At 40.7% G+C, this 19,177-nt stretch overlaps 1 protein-coding gene across 7 annotated transcripts in view; it reads left to right on the plus strand.

Moving 5' to 3' along the window:
• The window catches only part of lrmp (lymphoid-restricted membrane protein), a 29,935-nt gene that overhangs the window by 8,509 nt on the left and 2,249 nt on the right, over positions 1-19,177 (plus strand). For 3 of the 7 annotated variants that reach the window (XM_004553887.5, XM_004553886.5, XM_004553888.5), the window contains exons 14-37: positions 178-271; positions 1,103-1,246; positions 1,396-1,491; positions 2,167-2,318; positions 3,636-3,747; positions 4,689-4,968; positions 6,257-6,309; positions 8,386-8,485; positions 9,105-9,285; positions 10,223-10,304; positions 13,162-13,208; positions 13,321-13,409; positions 13,535-13,671; positions 14,299-14,383; positions 14,473-14,515; positions 14,599-14,626; positions 14,951-15,091; positions 15,516-15,650; positions 15,735-15,882; positions 16,134-16,177; positions 16,287-16,352; positions 16,957-17,015; positions 17,265-17,363; positions 18,357-18,482. In XM_004553887.5, coding sequence (XP_004553944.2) covers positions 178-271; positions 1,103-1,246; positions 1,396-1,491; positions 2,167-2,318; positions 3,636-3,747; positions 4,689-4,968; positions 6,257-6,309; positions 8,386-8,485; positions 9,105-9,285; positions 10,223-10,304; positions 13,162-13,208; positions 13,321-13,409; positions 13,535-13,671; positions 14,299-14,383; positions 14,473-14,515; positions 14,599-14,626; positions 14,951-15,091; positions 15,516-15,650; positions 15,735-15,882; positions 16,134-16,177; positions 16,287-16,352; positions 16,957-17,015; positions 17,265-17,363; positions 18,357-18,482 — 2,541 coding nt within the window. The remainder of the gene's footprint in view (positions 1-177; positions 272-1,102; positions 1,247-1,395; positions 1,492-2,166; positions 2,319-3,635; positions 3,748-4,688; positions 4,969-6,256; positions 6,310-8,385; positions 8,486-9,104; positions 9,286-10,222; positions 10,305-13,161; positions 13,209-13,320; positions 13,410-13,534; positions 13,672-14,298; positions 14,384-14,472; positions 14,516-14,598; positions 14,627-14,950; positions 15,092-15,515; positions 15,651-15,734; positions 15,883-16,133; positions 16,178-16,286; positions 16,353-16,956; positions 17,016-17,264; positions 17,364-18,356; positions 18,483-19,177) is intronic. The other 4 variants (XM_004553891.5, XM_004553892.5, XM_004553889.5 and 1 more) reach the window with 3 other exon arrangements.

Here is a 19,177-nt window from a genome sequence, read left to right on the forward strand (position 1 = left end):
CACAAATAACCTGAAAATAGAAATTTGAGTTTAAATGTTTAGACTGAGGATTGAGGGACAACTAAGACAAAATGGATTGAAAAGTTTTATTTTGTGTGCACATTTCATCGTCACTTTTTCTATTAAGTGTCTTTTTCTTAACCTGAACATCAATTCCCTTTCTCCTGTCTCTTGCAGGGCTAGTCTTTCTTTGTCAGTGGCTTATCGGATGAACCAGAGCAGCTCGGGATCCTTGCAAACAGAGCTCGCTCTGGCACAGTCACCACTGGAGGTCAGCACTCTCATGCTCTGTCTCATTTATTCATCTTTCTTTTATGCCTTGTATTACTGCCACTTCTACCTGCTTTCTGCTGCTGCTTCATTAATGTATCCATCTAGTGTTGTTTTAGCTTGAAGTTTGATGTTTACTCTTATTTCTTTGCACAATGTTTTCAGTATCTGGTCTTTTGCTTCTGATGGTGAATGAACTGTTCTTTGATGATTAGTCTTTTCCAGAGTGTCTCACATAATCGGTACACATTGCAAAGCAACACAAACCGCTGTCCTAACATCTGATGCAGCCATTCACAGGCCGCATACTTAAGAGACCACCTTCTTTAATCCGTAAGGCCAGCAATGTTGTGGGGATGGAGCTGGACTACCTCAAGGTGGTGTCGGAGAGGCGGATGCTGTCCAAGATAAAGACAATGTTGGATAACACCTCCCACCCACTCCATGACATGCTGGTCAGTCACAGGAGCACGTTCAGTGAGAGACTGAGATTACCGAAAAGCACCACTGAACGACACAGGAAATCATTCCTGCCTGTGGCCATCTCCCTGTACAACGCATCCACTTAACACACTGGTTACTGCTACAACTACACATGTTTCTTTTCCAGCTATTTATTTATGAGTGACTTATGTATGTATATATATATGTATATATTGTACTATTCTTAGTTAGCATGTTGTCTGTCTTGTCTTAATGTTGGTTTATAATGGAGCACTGTAACAAAAAATAATTTCCCCCAGGGATCAATAAAGTATTCTGATTCTCTGCAATAATAATTTTTAAGAAAGCCTTTGACTTGTTCATATAAATCTATTGCCCCTGTCTACAGGCTCCCCATGGAGTTGACTATTTGTCCACTACAAGCTTTGCCTCCCCACTGGATGAGACTCTGGACAGGGAGGTGCTGCTGATGCTGCAGGGACCCAGCCCTGAACACATGGCACTGGAGTTCAAAAACCTCATAAATAAACTGGTAAACCAGTCTCTCTTATGTTGTATAACATTCAGCGTTTTCATTTCTAACTGCACCTATTTGGAATTTGAGGTGTAGAGATGAAGTTGAGTTGCTGAGGGTTGTGTGATCCTGTCTTGAAGTATTCCTCTTTCACTTTTGTCTCTCAGAAAAGGGACTTCAGAAAAGAAACCGACTCTGTCTTAACTTCAGTTAGAGTTTTGTTAGATGACCACACACAGACAGAAGGCGACACCAGTCTTCAGGTGAGATACACTTTTACATTCACATTTTGAACTTTACAGTCAGCATCAGCCTAGCTAATAATGCTGTCAGTGTTGACCACAGAATAAGTGTCTGTGTACATTTCTGGGTCTGAGTAATTCAAGTCTGCAGATGGCTATACTTTTTAAAATATGAGTCATAAAATTATATAAATTATTCTTCCTCCACCTGTTGCTCTCTTTTTTCCATTTATCACAGCCTATCTGCTCTTTCTATCCTTCCCACCCACCATTTCTGGTCTCGAGAGCTCTCACTTATATAACTCTCCAACAGGCCCCATCCAAGCAGTGCTGTTTAGTCAGTGTTTTACTGTGAGCACAACCCACTTCCCCCTCCTCTTTCACTCTTTCTGTGTCTCTCTCGCTCACTCTCTCTCTGTTTCTCTTCCCCCCTCCTCCTGCATTGTTGCCACTCTGCATTCATTAGCCACGTTCTGCCATAAAGCAGTAAACATGCCAAATGAGACAGAAATCATTAGTGTACCTGAGCTGTGCCAGTGTGTGTTTTGCTGGTTCTTCAGCGTGCTAGCTGTCACGGAAAGAGTTTGTGTCAGTTAGGTGTCACAACTTTTGGGGGCGTAAAAGACACCCAGCTATTAAATCTGCGGCCTTTTTACTCGAGCGAGAGGCTCACCCCTCAGCCTCATCTTCCTACAGACTGTGCAGGCCGAGCTGGACGCACGTAGGGCAGACTGGGTCCTCAGCCTGGACCAGCTGGCCCAGTACACTGACTCACTGGAGAAAGAGCTGATCAAAATGGCCGGAAACATGAGGAGGTCCCGCACTGAGATCCTCCACCTTTCTGTCAGGTGAGTACATCTTTGCTGTATGCGCTGCCTGTTCATGTGTAGCTGTGCATGTGAAAAAAGGTGGGCAGTCAGAACCGAGCGATCCGTTAAACACTAACGGCAGTTCTCGTTTTGAGTCTGGTATGAGAGAGGAGGTGGATGAAAGATTAATGCCAGGGAAAATCGATGTAAGAGAGCAGAATTCCAGTGGATCTTGTGGCGGCTAATCAAAGACGACTTGCTTTTAAGGTAGGGAAACTTTTTTTTTTTTGAGGCGGAGTTGTTTTGAGTAGCCGTGATCTCATTGGTTGGATTAAACACTTATAGGCAGAGCTAAAAGGGAAATATCCTGCTAGAAAGTAATACTGGCACCACTGAAGATAATGAAGACTACAAGCTGGTTAAGCATAGCAGCGTAATCACTGATTTAAATGCAGTCTAGACATAATGAGTTCCCAAGGTTAGCTGATTAGACTAGCTGACCTTTAAAGTCCATACACTATCTGCATAGGCTTGTTAGGATGCTTACAAGACTTCAGGTTTTGTTTGCTTCATGGTGCTTTCCTGGTAACATGTCAATTTTAGCTAAGCTCTACTTTTGGGTCATCTGAGCAGTGTTTCTAAAACCTTGATTAGTCTAGATAAATAACCACACACACAGAGTACTCAGACCGCTGCAGGTGTCACTGAGGGGGGGCTCTGCTTGTCCAGGCTCTGTTTCAGTTGGGCAGTCAGTTGTTGTAGTGAATGGAGGAAAGACCCGTTAATCATCCTGACCTCAGTGACCATGGAGGGCCTGCCTCACTAAGTTGGGTCTGGGCCATTCCTGGATTGTATTCTGACTCTGGATGGATTTGTCTTGCATTCTACGCGTGTCTGTTGATGTGTGTTCATAGAAACGGCCGTCCCCTTTGGATATATAACAGGGTTTGGTCTGGTGCACCACAAGACCAGAGGGAGAGAGCTGGTCAGACTGTCCACCTGGGATTTAGAAGCTCAGCTGTCAGGGTGATCTTGTTTGGGGGTGGGGGGGAAGAAACTGCAGAGGGCTCACTGTAGGTTTAGTTCTGGATCACTTGAAAATCTAGACTGTTACAGACTGAAGGAAGCATTACTGGGCCAGTCGGAGAACTGGCGCTGGTCACCCTGGGCAACAGAATGGGACACTGCATGGGCCTGCGGATTGGGTACAGTATGTCCGCTGTACTTTCTACTAGGATCTGCTTGCATGGGCTTGGATAAGTCTTCAGACAGTTTAGATGTAGCTACCCCATCTTTTCTTGTTAAACTAATAATGCTTGAGCTGTTATTAATGTGGCACCGTGTAATTGCATACAGGGTGCAGGAGCAGGAGAACCAGAAGCGGCAGCTGTGTGAGGAGCTCGAGCAGCTAAAGACCCCTCAGGATAGCAGAGAGGCCTCATGCCAGACACCTGCACTAGAAGAGGAGGTCAGAAAACAGGGGATGGGGCTCATTATGCTTTATTTTATTAAGTTTTATGCCATAAACGATTGCAGACCCTTGCTTTCACCATTCCTAGAAAAAATCTTCATCTATAGTCTGTGTGCATAATTATTTGCATATTCAATGAGTAAGACTGAAGTGTGATGTACACCATCTGACAGATCACTTTGCACTTTTTAAATCCTCTCTCAGCTGGGGTTAGAAAATAATCAGATGTAATAATATATATGTATGCTCTTTTTACATTATTATCAGTAACCACAATGTGTGTGCATCACTGGAGAGACAGCTCGCACTGTATTCAGACAGATGGAGTAGAGATAGTAGAGGAGAGCTTACTGCGAGCTGGCGACTGAAGTGGACATGTGCACCCCCGCACATAAATACACATGCACGCAGAATCAGATGCAAGCACACACCTACGCACTGCTAATAACACGCTGACGCATACTTGAACATTTCCATTCCAACACCATTGTTTTACTCTAAAAAGGAATATGTGAGGTGCTGATGTACCTCACACAAATGCATATGTGTATATGTTTATACAGCAACCATATACATGCATACAGTAACCAGGCTGTCCATAACAAATAAGCTTTAAGTTTTAGATATTTTACAGGATAGCCCTGAATTAAACCAGGCTGCTGTGGACGTCTTCTACATCAAGCTGGCATGTTTGAGAGCTTTTCTTACTGTAAATACTGTATTTTGTTTTATGGTGATAGTTCTCATAATACCTAAGTGTGTAGTTTGTTTGACCAGAAGCAGCAATAGCTGTACAGAAACTTGGCATCAAAAATATTTTTTTTGTAACTGTAACTATGCCACCTTCAGTCCTCCAGATGTTTTTTTTTTTTCTTTTTTTTACTAGAGTGGGTTTTGAAATGCTTCTGCAAATTTCACTTTTGCATTTTTATTTTTAGGTTGGAGATGACTTGGACTGGGACGAGGAATTTGCTATTCAAGATTTCCTTAAGAATGAGCTAGCAGAGAGAAATTGCCAAGTACATGACGGGCAAAGAGAAGAGAGGCTCGAGGAAACGGGAGATAAAATAACAGACAGAGGTGAAGAGGAGGACGCAGAGGAGAGGTGGACAGTGGTGGATAGCGGCGGGGAGGGAGACGTGAGGGACACATCAACTCCGCTGTCTGTTGTCACAGTGGAGGCCCAATCTGGGCAGGGCACAGTGGGAGAAGGTCGAGGTGAGTGAGGACAAGAGTTAGGCATAACGACAACTGCTCACGCTTTAAAGACTCACAGGGTGTTGATTTTGAGTTGGCTTTAAACAAGAACAAATATTCCTCGTTATCTCAAGGAAAGTTGAGACCTTTGAGGAGTTTTCCTTGAGCCCTTAATATCCAGTGTTCAGCATAACTGGCCCAGAGCTAACTGGAACCTCTTGGCCAAGCCAAATAGAGCTAAATATAGTTCAGTATTTTTCTAGCCTTGCTGTGACCCATGTGTTCTCCCTCTTCCTAGCTCTGGATTAAATGCAGGAGAATCGACTGTTTAAAAATGAAATATGAGCTAGCGTCATGGAGCACGAATGTGATCTGATACATCCTGTAAATGTTTAGCAAGAAAGTATTGAAGCAATTGTTTGAATGGGAACTTTTCCAATCTAAAATTATAGCTAATGATTTGTTAATTTGCAAAACTCTAACTGAAGTGTTCTTCCAAGCAGAAGTTGTTATAGACAGCATATTTTATCTACACGGAGGTTGTTTAACCAGGTTATTGATTTGAGAACATTTACAGACAATGCCAATTTTTTTCAGTGACCTTGAATTCACATATACCTCCAGTGACGAATCAGTCTACGCTGTATATGATAAACTCTTAACAGATTACCATTGTCTTTGAGTGCTGATTTATTTGTGCGTGTGTGTGAGATAAACTGGATTATTCCCCAGTAATTCATGGGAGTCAGCTACCTTTAGAACCAGTACAGTACTCGCTCACTGTCTTACTGTAAGGATGCTCAATCTCTGAGGCCATTCTAAGCAGACCCCTGCCTTCTATGGTTGTTGTGGCCCTGGGCTTCTAAAGGTTCAGTGAGGGAATGTGTGTGTGTGCGTATGTCAACACAGCACGAGAAATCCTCTCTTCCTCAAGATCCTTCTATGGCCAGGTGTGTGACTGGTCTGAGGCCATGAAGTGAGCACAGTAATCCCCATTCCTCTGTCTGCATGAGCGGTTGGCAGGCCGAGAAACAGAAAACAAGTGTGCAAGTGTGGTCATTAATGCCACCTTAGCCATGGATGGTATTTTAACCCCTTTGCCCCTCCCTCGGCTCAGTTCTTTACATAATAGACTGTCTGACCTTTTATGGCGACAGTGCAGTTGGTTTGTGAATTAACCCCAGGATGGATTTGACAGGGCTCTGGGTTCTCAGCGATCAGCCTCGTTGTTTTGTCATTTTTCTCAGCCTCCTCCTTTCTCCTCTCATTTCTTTGTTTCATTTTTTTTCTCATCTTCCCTCTGTCCCAGGTTCTGCAGCCTGTAGTGAGTCAGAGCCAGAGGTGACCTGTCAACCTTTGCAGGTACATTGAAATTAGGTGCTCACTACATTTGAATTTGAAGGTCATTTTTTAACTTTTGCTCTTATTATGCTTGATCAAAAGATTCACTTGAAATGACACAACTTGGTTAACAGGCTCTAATGTTAAGTTATGCTGAAGCCAAATAAGAATACATCTTGGTGGGATGTTGCAGAATGAAACCCCATTTAAAAAAAAAAATAACAGGTTTTCTTTCCTTGAAACATATTTGTAATCAAGATTCTCAAATGTATTTTTAATTAAAATCAACATGGCCAAATTCATATTTGATGGCACATGTGACAAATGGGTACATAAGTATGTCCTATATCATTAGATGTAGCTGTTAAAAGAGATCTAAAAGCATTGCCGTGGAATTTGGGATCGCCTTAGCTGACTAGCTAAAACTGAGACTGTTGCTAACACTTTAGCATCTGAAACCTTTGATTACCTAGAGCAGGGGTGTCCAACTCCAGGCCTCGAGTGCCAGTGTCCTGCAGGTTTTAGATCGCACCCTGGGTTAACACACCTGAATCGAATGATTAGTTCATTACCAGGCCTCTGGAGAACTTCGGAAATGCTGAGGAGTCATTAAATCAGCTGTGATGGATCATGGACACATCTAAAACCTGCAGGACACCAGCACTCGAGGCTTGGAATTGCCTACCCCTGACCTAGAGTAATGTGACCTGTCTGAATACCTGCTCAGATTTTGCTGTTAAGAATACATGTCCGCCATTCAATAGATGGCTTTCTTTAAAGGGGGTAAACTAAAAAGATTTTTTTTTTCTAAACCATCTATCTGAAGAATGTGGATTGTGAAATCAATTTACTCTGGCTGTCTTTCCTCTATGACTCCCCACTCCACTCTCAACTATTACTGATGTTGATCTCTTGAGCAAGACACTGAATCATCAGCAACTCTGCCAACAGTAGATGAGACTTCAGCAGCACGGTTCCATTAAGCTGATTTGATGCTTATTGCACCTTCCACGGTTCATTTAAGTTGTTAATATTTAATTTGGCTGCAGTTGAAAATATAACCATATCTGTCACATGCGACTGCAATGAAGTAATATAATGCTTCATATTATTAACAAACTCAGTTTGGATGACCCAGCATCAGTTGGCTGTGGTCAACGGCAATAATAATTACGCAACTAGCATTTGTGACAATCTGTGGTGTTTGAAGTTTTGCAGAGGTCATTGTCGGCATATTTCTGTCATATTAACTGTACGGAAGTAACTTTCTGTTAAGAGCAGTGACTCTTTCATTGAAGTCTACCTATTCAGGGATCCTTTTGACTTATTAAATTTCAAGGTCTTTAGCTGCAAATAACTGCTTTGAATGTGCTGAAATCTGTTTCTTCTGCCTGTCATTGATGGCTGTCTCTAGTTTTTTACTCCACTAAATAAGAATTTATGATGTAAGATATTAAACAGTGTCTCTGCCTTCTTTTCCCTGTCCTCTTCTGTCATTTGCCTACCAAATTGCTCGTCACATATTATTCACAGCCTCTACATACAGTCAGCAGTCTGCATGCTTGTACAGAAACTGCTTTTTTAAATTTTATTTTTTTAATAAATATAGGTTGTCACTGATGAAACGCTACGATCACACTGATGTGAAAGGGAAAAGTAGCTATAATCTTGGCGTCTTGCACTTGCTTATCTTGCATGTTATGAATTCTTCCCACTTGCTCACTGTTTAATTAATTTCATGCCTGTGAGGTTGATAAAACCAATTTAATCACTCATCAATGCTAGCATTATGAAAGTGATGTTTGCTTTTGAATTTCTATGATGATGACAGTAATTGGGGGTCTTTCCAGCAGCCCATCAACGATGGGGCAGACTCTTTGTGCTTTCTGTCATCTGTAAGATTTTGTTGACTTATGTAATGTCTCCTCATTTGACAGAGATTTGTTTCTATTGACTGTGTGCCTGCTGTTTTAGTATATGGTGTGTGCTGTTTAGTGTGCTGCTTATTTGATCTTTTCACTCCTTTTCTCTTTTTTTGAATATTTGTCAATATTTCTGTGTGCGTGTGTGCACTTTTTTTTTTCTTCTTCCTTCCAGGAAGACGCAGTGGTACCACTGAGCTCCCACTCACAAGCTGTCAGCGTTACACAGCCAGAGGCGGATGCTCTCCCCGATCTGCCCCACTCAGAAAATAACGGTAAGACCTCCTCCTCTGTCTCTGTATTACACTTGAAGTGCTGATTACTTGCTATCTTTCTGTTTCACTTTCCTCTCCCCCTGCTGTCAGCTAGACTCCAGTTCAACTGTTTGCATTTACACCTTAACCAGAGTGAGTCATTTCCTGAATGGCTTGGTATGCTGTTTGTTTAGACAAGACAAGGCTTTACTAAATCGTGCAAGATGATCACATGCTACTAAGTAGTCACATCACTTATGTTTTTAATGACCTTATGCTGTGTTTATTTTGGTTGAACTTGTATTTGGTAAGCAAACCCTGCATTACTGTTTCTTGTTATCTTTGTCCTATCCTATTTTATTTACTGGATAAGGAAGTTGCAAAATTAACTTTTTTATGATGATTATTGTGGTTAAGTATGACCTAGAGAGGGGAAATGTGGTACTAATGCGTTAAAATGGTTTCTCTGTATATGTGTAATTATAACTAATGCTCATGTACTGTAAACTACACGCAGTTTGAACTGAATTAAGTGCAAAATATTACAAAAGAGAAACTCGTAATTGTGAAATATCCTATTATATTCACATTACTTCATACTGATAGTCTATAAATAAACTAACTTTGGCTCTTGTATCAGCAGGTGCAGAGGCTTGTGAAAATGGACAGTCTGACTCCTGTGGTCCAGCTGAAACTTTGAGAAACTCACCTGATCAGAACCAAACTATAACTCCTGTTAGCACCCCTCCCACAGCAGCTGATATGGTTTCTCCCAACAGCACCTCACCTGGATCAGACGAGACCATTAGCCAGACTGAGAGGTGACTGACAAACATTTGACTTTGCTACCAGGAAAAAAGAAGAAAAAAAAAAGACTCTTGGATTGCTGTCATTGACTTTTTTATCATTGCCACTAGGGGGCGCCAAATAATAGAATTTTGAAGTTGTTTGCAAGAAAGACAGTTGTAATAGCTTACATTAAATTGTGAGGCTAGTTTGTTGCAATCAGTTCACAAGACTTGATAGAGCTGCAAAACAAAGATACTTTGTGTTTATTTGTGCTGATAGAGTGAGAGTCATCAATGTGCAAATGGGAATTTCCAAAAGACAGAATATGATAATGAAATTGAAGAGAACCAGAGGATTACTTATCACTGATGATCAACTAGTGATGTGGTAATTTGAATATATTGTGAATTGCAACCACATCTAGTGTGAAAGTTGGTATGAAATGGAGATGAACATTTCCTGGTCAGCCTTTTCCTTCAGTGCCACTGAAAAGGATCATTGTGTGAGGTCTGAACTGGTAAACCTCACCTGGGGCACAGAAAACACGTCTCTTTAGTACACAATATAATTTTGTCACTCAGTCTCACATGGTTATTCTTGCATAGCAGCATAAACGGCCTCTTTTGAATTGGAACTTGAAAGGAATTATCAGTAGTCACAATAGTCATAACTGAAGCAGTCTTTCATGAAGTTTGAACATTTCCCTGCGACTTGGGCAACATTTGCTAGTCAAATGGGCGTTTTCATTGCTGTGGGAGGAGTGCAAAGGCTAATTGGTATCTCTGTGCCCATGCTTTGCATAGGCACAGTCTACCTCCACAGAGATGAAGTCTGTTCCTCATCTCTCTTGCTGCCTTTCACTGTGTCAGTTATTAGCTAGCTAGAAAGTTTATCAGGCATATCAATAAAGAATCCAAAAATGGACAGTACCTAAAAGTTGATCTCTGATCTTTCAACTGTTGTCGGCAGCCAGCCAACCAGTGTGGACCACGAAGGAGAAGAGAAGAGAGGCAAGGTGGACTCAACTGCCGGAGACATGAGCTATATTAAGGTTAGTAGCAGAAGAGAAGTGCTTTAATGCATAAATGAAAACAATTTCCTCTCATCTTTTCAGCGCCCACTCATGACTACTTCCCCTTCCTCTTTTTGACACACTTTTTCTGTTTGCAACTTTGTGTGTGTTGAGTCAGTGAAGGTGTATTATAAAGGGAGGTGGAGTTCAACAGGCTGGGCAGGGGCTGGGTTTTCCTTAGAAAAGTGAAAAGGTATGTGATCAGACTGATCAAGCTAGTTACATCAGGAGTTATGGGCTTGACTGTCAGCTTCCCTCAGCTCTGTTAACATACAAGGCAAGTGTGTTATACCTCATACTGCTCATCAAAGTCTGTGTTAAAGTTCTTTACTTCAAGATGTCTCAGGTTTGTGTAGTTCATAAAAAACGATGAAAAATCTAATATCTGTCAGAGCATGTTGAAATCGGTAAAGTTTACAGGCAAAGAAGTTTATACATAGTAGCTTAATCAAAACAAAATTAAGTTTTGTATTCATTGAAAAAGTATTAGATATGAGATCTCAAGAACAGAGTCTTTAATTTTTTAAACAAGAATTTAACTCAAATATAATTAATCACAATCTGAACGTGTGTGTTCTTTAGCATTTTTGCTCAACAAGTTAGTTACACAGTTACTTGACTGCTATTTATTAGTTATTTTTACCTCTTAATTTATTGGTTGGTCTTGAATGACTTCTGTGTCCAGATGAATGGGTTTTAAAAGTACATTTTTGCAAATTACATTCCTTTGTTTGGAGATTTGGAACCATAGATGTCTGAGTTGTTTCACCACGGCTAGTGTACGTCCTGCTCTCTGCCAGATCTGTCGGTTTGTTTTTAGTCTCCTACTTGATGTTAACTTTATGGCCTGCCACCCTACTGAGAGATAGTGATTGTTTTTATTTTTATGGCCAGGTCAGTGTTTATAACTAAGAATTGGGGCCTTTTATCTTTTTTAAAGTTGAGTATTCTATTTGAACCCTATTATTCAAATATATTCAAACTGTAATTTTACTTGTAAATGAATCCATTTTCATAGGACTTCGTTCATATTGACAACAAGAATATAAATAAAGTCAACCATATTATTTATCCCAATAGTGGCACTTTTTATTTAGTTTCAATTGGATGTGACACAGCATGCGAAAACCTGACTAGTCTAAAATTTCCCAGATTAATATGAAAAAAACAAACAAATGAATAAACACATTTATTTTGTTGATCAATCATTGTTTATTTTTTAGGACTTTTTGACTTGACAATGTCAAACTGTTCATTCTTTGATTAATAACTGCAAAAAGATACTCACAGCATGTTTAGAAATGATAAAATTTAACTGAATTTAAAAACTTGTTTCGTACTAAGTTTACAAGAAATTGTTCATCGATCCCAATGTCGACACCGTCACCGTCCTAGGCCAAAGAAGCAAAAGTTGCCAGCATCATCAAGGGTGCATATTTTGCTTGCGGATTGTCCAGGTTTCACCCCTAAGCCCGTGTCGCTGCACTGAGCAGGGGCTCCTGTCTCGCAACCGAAAGGTTTTCTCAATGATGAGAATGGTGTGCTGCAGCTTGTGCATCAGAAACTGTTCGGTACTCTACATTTTCAGGCATTGTTTTTAGAGATATTTGTAGACTGCTGCAAGATGATAAGCATTGCAGATCCTGGAAAGTCCAGGTCTAAAGTCTAAATGCAGCATTACAAATTGGAAATCTAGCACCACAAGAAGAACGTTTAATCAGATTAATGTATTCACAATGTGTGGTGCTGTAGTGGTTTTTCACCTCACAGCACGAGAGTAATTTGAGAAGCCCTGTGATAGACCAGAGTGTCCAGAGTGCACACTTCCTGTCACTCAGTGGCAGTGTAAATGATGCGTGACAGACCCGACCACATTTTCAACGCCTTTCTGCACTTTTATTCTCCGGTTGTCGTAACTTTACACTCTAAGCTGCAGCTTCCCAGCAGCTAGCTGCGCACATCAACAACAACATCGGGACCCAGTTCATTCTCCTTTTATGCCGGGGAGGTGTGATGAGCTGTTTGAGCTCAGATGTATCGCCTCCCCTGCAGCCACGCCTCAAACCTTTCCACCTTTTGCTTTGGGTGTAAAATGGTGTTGAGAGTCCAAATAAAAGGAGACTGTTGCATCAGGAAGGGATTCTGATGTAAAAGCTTGAAAACATCCGCATGTTTCATGATGTGGACCACCTCCAGTGCTGTTGGTCAACAGGATGTCGGTGAAAACTGTGCTACAGTTGGCCGAAGACAAAGGAAGAGGAGAGGAGTAAGGCCTCTTTGGAGGAAGCCAGAGTAGAAAAGACAGGAACATGGTGGTGAGAGTAGGGCTCAAATTTGGCTGTTGTCACCGAGGAGGATGCTGCGCTGGGATTATTCGCTCTGGCGACCCCTAAAGCAGCAGCCAAATAAAGAAGCAGTTGTGTCAGAAGTCATATTATCTACACTTATTACACAATATCCTACTGCTTTGGTCTGAGCTCTCACCTTGCTACGTTGTATGAGTGTATTCATACAACTGTGTGCACACAGTCCGCCTCCACTACTTAGCACTGTGCCAGTGTTAACTGTGCACTCTTCTCGGCAACACACACTCATAAAACAGCAGAGCTCTCCATGTAGCTCCACATTATATAAGGAATCAATCCAGTCTTTCTGTTCCACACGCTGTACAGCTTAGATAGCATTTCACTGCCATGGGACAGGTACGCTACATGTACACGAACATTTATGTGCATGCAGCTTTTAACAATTTCTTGGGACCGAAAATGTGCTTCAAGGCCACCTTGTGTTTTTTTCTCATCCTTTTCTTTGTCGCTTTTAATTCGGTCCATCTTAGAGCCTAAGCCAGGACCAGTCGGCCAGCAGATCACCAGCTGAGGACAGGTGAGTGGTTCAACGTCAGCTTGGAGAAAACTTCGTTTCAAAAAATACCATAAATAGACGTAAAAGTGTAGGTTGCTATAATACTGTGTAAGTAAAAGTATATATTTTCAAGCACAAGCCTGCTACCTGTGCTGGTGGAAGAAGAGGAGACTGTGCAGGACGGTGCAGCTGGGGTTCCAAAAGCAGAGCCCAGCACGGCAGGTAAAGAACTATTTACAGATATGCGTGCTGGAACAAGAAATGAACCACAACCAGAAATGGCTATGCTTTTTGTTCGTGCGTCTGTGTGTAACTTTAACCACCCACACAGCAAGTCTTCTTTCCAGGGACAGGCCGGCTCATCAGCAGCAAGCTAACCACCCTCTCTGACAGCAGTCCTCCTCAGTCGGCATCATCTGTCACACACACCAGTCAATCAGGGAGTGGCATGGCCAGTACGGTCTCTGGTCCAAGCCATTCAGAGGTTAGTGAAGGAAAAAAGGACAAAAATAGGCGAGAACTAGTAAGACCTGCACACTGACTTTGCTCTTAACTGCTTAACTCCACTTATAAATATTACTTTTAAAGTAATTTGAACTTTAGTTTTCTTCTTAAGGCCTTGGAGAAAGGTAGTGGATATCTTAAATTTTTAGCTTTCCCACCACATGTAGTCAGATTCTATCTTTAAAAAAACAAAAAAAAACAAAAAACAAATTAAAATGTATAAAATAAAAATCTTACAGCATTTTGAAATACAAAGCTGTAAGATGGCACCATTAAGGTGACATTTGACTGGACCGTGAAGAGAAATGCAGCTTTTCTTGCTGAGTGAGTGTGTGCGTGTAATCATGTGAACACTTGTCTATGACCACGAGAGAGGGAGGAAGAGAGTTTGAGTTTTACCTCTACTCAGGATCGGATCATTCAGAATCTAGAGCCAAGTGCACAACCAGCTGTGTTGACTCTTCAGCTCCAATTCATTATGTAAAAAGTAGTGAAATCCATGAGAAATACTGGTGTTGAAGAGAATTTGAGTATGGAAGAATCGGACTCTGAAGCAAAGCGGGACGAGAAAGAAACTGAGACTGGAATGTTTGTACCGATCTTGCAGGAGCTGACTCGCACCGTGGAGGCCATTAAGGAGCACAAGGTTCAGGAGGACCAAAATGTAGCCAGCATGGCCACGGACACGGAAAGTATGTTTAAGATATTTCTTGTATTAAAATGCATTTTTAATATTCATGGACTTGAATGACTGCATGCACGCTTTTTGGTTTCCTTATAGCTGAGATGTTAGTCATTCCTGACACTTTCAAAGATAAGAACAAGTAAGACAACTTATCATTCCAACATAATCTGTAAATCATTCGTATGCACATGAAGTTTTCTGATCTTGTCTTTCTGTCTACAGCCTGTCACCTAGTGATAAGGAGATTGAGGTATGTATACCACTGGATCCTGCACGTGTTTGCCTTTTGACCTTGTAAAAAAATGGTGTGTCCATGTAGAATGCTAGTAAGTTTTACTTTATAGTACTTTATTGCTTACTTTATAACTATTTTTTTTCATCAAGTCTATTAAATTCTCTTGAAATATGAAGTGTGTGCATGTGGAAGTTTCACAACTTCAATGGTGTAACTTTTCTGCTGGTCCAGAACCGCTGTCGATGTTAAGGTAGAACGTATGGAAATGTACTTTATACTATTTTGAGGTGGTGTTTGGGTACTTCTTTTCAGACTAAAGTGCCTCTCTTCTGTTTTCAGGCAGAGTTCCAGCGTCTGGCACTGGGGTTTAAGTGTGACATGTTCACTTTGGAGAAGAGGCTCAGGCTAGAGGAGAGGTCACGTGACCTAGCCGAGGAGAACGTCCGCAAAGAAGTGTCCAGCTGTCAGGGCTTACTGCAGGTGTGTGTGTGCAGCTGTTGAGCGCACACTCTTTTTTTTTTTTTTTTTTTTTTTTTTTTTTTTTTTTTTTCTTTGTTATTAAAGTACCACAACATAGGTAGCTGTGATAACTCTGTAAGTAAATGAAGTAGAGGGTTGTTGCACAAACGTAGTGTGATTGAAGTTGCAATATATTGTGTAATTATTGGTTTCACTGAGTAAAAGGGCTGACAGGTGCAAAGGTCACGAGAGCTTCGAAGTGTAGTGGAGGGAATGTGGACAATGGTTTTAATGTATTTTGTACGATTTATTTAATATATGTAGTTAATAATAATATAAATAAGAAAATGTATATGTTGAAACAAAAAATAAACTGAGGAAATTGTATGATATTTTCTCGCTGGTTCTTCAGCTCTCTTTTCACTTTTCCTTTTTTTCTGCTTAGGCTCTTAGTCCTCTTTGTGACAATGACAACCAATCAATGGAGATCATCCAGAGGCTCCAGAAAAACCTGGATATTCTCATCCAGTCCATGACTAGGGTGTCCAGTCGCTCTGAGATGCTAGGAGCTATTCATCAGGTAAGTGGAGAATTTAAACATGTTTTCTGCATAACAAGGAAACTTTTTCATTATTCAATGGTTTCCTTTGTTTGGGATTTGCAGGAGAGTCGTATTGGAAAGGCTGTGGAGGTAATGATTCAGCACGTGGAGAACCTCAGGAGATTGTACACCAAAGAGCATGCTGAGCTGCTGGAACTGCGGGAGACGCTCATGCAGAATGAGAGGTCGTTTGGATCACAAACAGAAAAAGGTTGTACCCTTTTTCTGTTAGACATACAAAGTCTGACCGTAGCATACAATAGGTTGTAAACTCCTGCAAACTCATAATTACTTTTTATATACCAAGTTAAATGCCAAATATGCACTGGGCCTTGCAATGAATGCTTTTGTAGCTGTCCTCACATGAACCACTATACTCACTAGAGTAGAGACTCAGGAATCAGGTCTGTGTAGATTGTGATATTTTGCATGCAAGGGTAACCTATATGTTCCTCTTTCCAGATGACTTCCGTGAAAGAAGGAAACAGTCATCACAGTACAACAAGGTGGATTACACACAATTTCATCATGATCATTTATTCAAATTTCTGTTGACTGTTTTTTAATCCTGTAAATTACAATATTTATTTACCACCACCGCGCGTGCTCTCATAGACAGCCCGGCGGAGCAGCATGATAACAATTTCTCGTGCTGGCCCAGGCAACATGCATTTTGACACAGTGAGTATCAGTTGCAAGACTCTACATCATCACATTGGAAATATGTTACATTATGTTTTTGTTTCTCCACTGTATGTATAATTTCCAAAGATGCAGCTTTCCTTATATTTTAAAGTCTGAACTCAATATTTCAGCTTGAAAATCATTCATTCTTAAGTAATTATTGAAACTGAGAACTTTGGATCAAGTGGAATGCAGCTAGCTAGCTCATTGGATGACGGTATCCTGCAAAGGCTGGCATTTTGTAGTTTGTAATTGTAGTTTTTCTGTAGTCCACAAGTTATTTAAAATGTAAATAAAATAAATTTCAAAGGTGTTTGTGAAGCAGTCTTCTCTTAGGTGTGCTTTTTCTATAAAATGACAGGAGGTATAATAGTGTAAAGTGAAAACTGAAATTACATTTTCACACTGTACTTGGACTGTATTTGTAGTTAGACAAACTGCAGTTGTCCTTGACATGTAAAACGTAGGGAAAGTTAAATGAACTAAGAGCAACAAGCAGAGCATTGATACAGAAAATGTATTCAGACAAAATATGATTGTGGTTAAGTTTTATTTAAGAGTATGGTTTTCATGATGGCTTGATTTGTCCCCCCCAACACAGTCCAAAACACAAGATGGCTCAGAGGTTGAATCGGAACGACTGACCAGACGGTCCCCATGGTGGGTATTTGTGTGTGTGTGTGTGTGTGTGTGTGTGTGTGTGTGTGTTAAATTATCTTCAAGTTAAGTTACAACAAAATGTATACTCTGTATATAAAGGCAGTGTGGGGTTTTTTTTTTTTTTTTTTGGGACTCCTTTTACAGCAAGATTTGAGGGTTCTGGTTGGTTATTAATTCCACCAAGGCTTGTTGCATCATGACTTGAGGGTTGTTGTTGTTATGCCCCTATGTGATAACGTTGGTTTACAGGAATGTGGCAGGGAAGATCACAGCGCGTCCCCCACTCAAACGTTTTAGTAGCTCTGTGCCCTGGGTCGACACTGAAGAGCCCTCGCTTGTGATGAAGGGGTAAGACGTGTGAGGAGGAGGATACTGCACTGGCTGCATCACCAAAGTTCTTTTAGCGCAGACCCTGATGCATAAAAATGGCGGCTCTTAGGTGCAATATTGGTTACAGTATAAGTTTATGCAGAAATAATTTTGATTGTCAACAGCAGATGTTATTGAGAACAAAACAAGAGAATTTTGTTAGTGAGAGAGTGCTGACTGACTTTGTGGGTATTAAAAAGAGAATAGTGAAGCTAGTTAGCAGAAACAAAGTCGAAAGCACAAACCGCAGAGACAGCAAACCACACAGCAGCCATCTTTCATGCATCTGGTCCATCCACATTTGCTTGGGAAAGTATTTGTCTGAAGCCTCTTTTCTATATGATTCAAGATTCAAAGTGTTTATTGTCATGTGTCCAAAGAAAAAAAGGCATTTCTTTGTGCAATGAAGTTCTTTCTTTGCTGTCCACACACAGATGCCAATTAATATATAAATAGAACAGATAAAATACAAATAGTACTAATAAATAAAAGAAGACAAAAAAAAGACAAAATATTGAAGTGACACATCTTTGCTGTGGACATTTGTGACATGTTTGTTTTTCTTATGGGGCACCGTATGCTTTCACATGTTTGGAAAACTAATGTAAAAGCTAATGCTAAAGATGATGGAAGTCAAGCGCTGAATAATCTCCAAATAACTGAAAGGTTGTAAAATTGCTTTATGGCTTTGTGCTATATTTAAGCATATACTCTGCATTGCTGGGAATGAACTGATTCATGCAAAACAAATTATAATTTTAAACATGACTTCATGTCTGAGAAATTACTGGTCTGCAGGAGGTGAATATAATTCCATGACTGCTGCAGGGGTGTCTCTCTGCTTGCTTTTGTTAGCTTCATATGCATGACTTTGGCATGTGTGCACACAAAATTGTGGTTTTGTAGCAATGGTCATATGTCATTGTGCAGCTCAAAAGTTTGTTTGAATGCCTAACCCGTGCATGCCCACAGGACAGCCTGCAACAACACAGACTGCCAGTCCGAGGAAGAGCAGAAGGAGGAGACAGTGGTGGAGAGGAGGTCCAGTCTCAGTGAGCTGGGCAGCAAACTCACCTCACTCATTCTGCCCCTTAAGACGTTAGTCCAACTAAATGCCCACCGCTACCGTACGGTAGCACTACTGTCTGCCAACAAACCAAGAGACTGACACATGGTGAAAGAGTTGATCATTTGGCTGTGCTCAGGTTCCAGTAGTTGTAACCTGAACGTCTTGTGATATCAGAGTTCATAAGTGGCATATTAATGTTTTTATTTTAGAATGGAATAACCGCTTCATTGTATAGAGATATTGCATCATAAATCAATAGTCATGTAACATTTTGGCATTAATGATGATATCAATTTTAAGACACCATCCCCATTTATACTATTTGGTCAACACTGCCCTGCTGCTGTGTATAATGATAACGGAGGCCTGGGTCAAAGTATCATTAATACCAGAAATGTAATGTGTCTTTAACATCTGATGTTCACATCCTTTTGTTTCAAAACTTTGAGGACGTTGTGGGACCTAAGTGATGAAACTCTTTCATGATGTAGATCTGTGCTGGACTAGCTTCTATGCTCAAGGGGCTCAGAGGCTTTTGTTTGAAATTCATCATTTCCTTCAGCTGGAGACTTTGTGTGTTTTTGTTTGTTTTTGGATGTGTTCTTTTTAATGCATGCTTTTTTATGTGTTGTGTTATGACTTGTTTCTGCATTTTTTTTTTTTTTTTTTTTTTTTTTTTGATTCAACGTGATAACCAGTCCAAGTTCTCCAGGCTTGCTTTTGT

This window comes from Maylandia zebra, linkage group LG17 (assembly GCF_041146795.1).
Source record: "Maylandia zebra isolate NMK-2024a linkage group LG17, Mzebra_GT3a, whole genome shotgun sequence".
NCBI classification, from domain to species: Eukaryota; Metazoa; Chordata; class Actinopteri; order Cichliformes; family Cichlidae; genus Maylandia; species Maylandia zebra.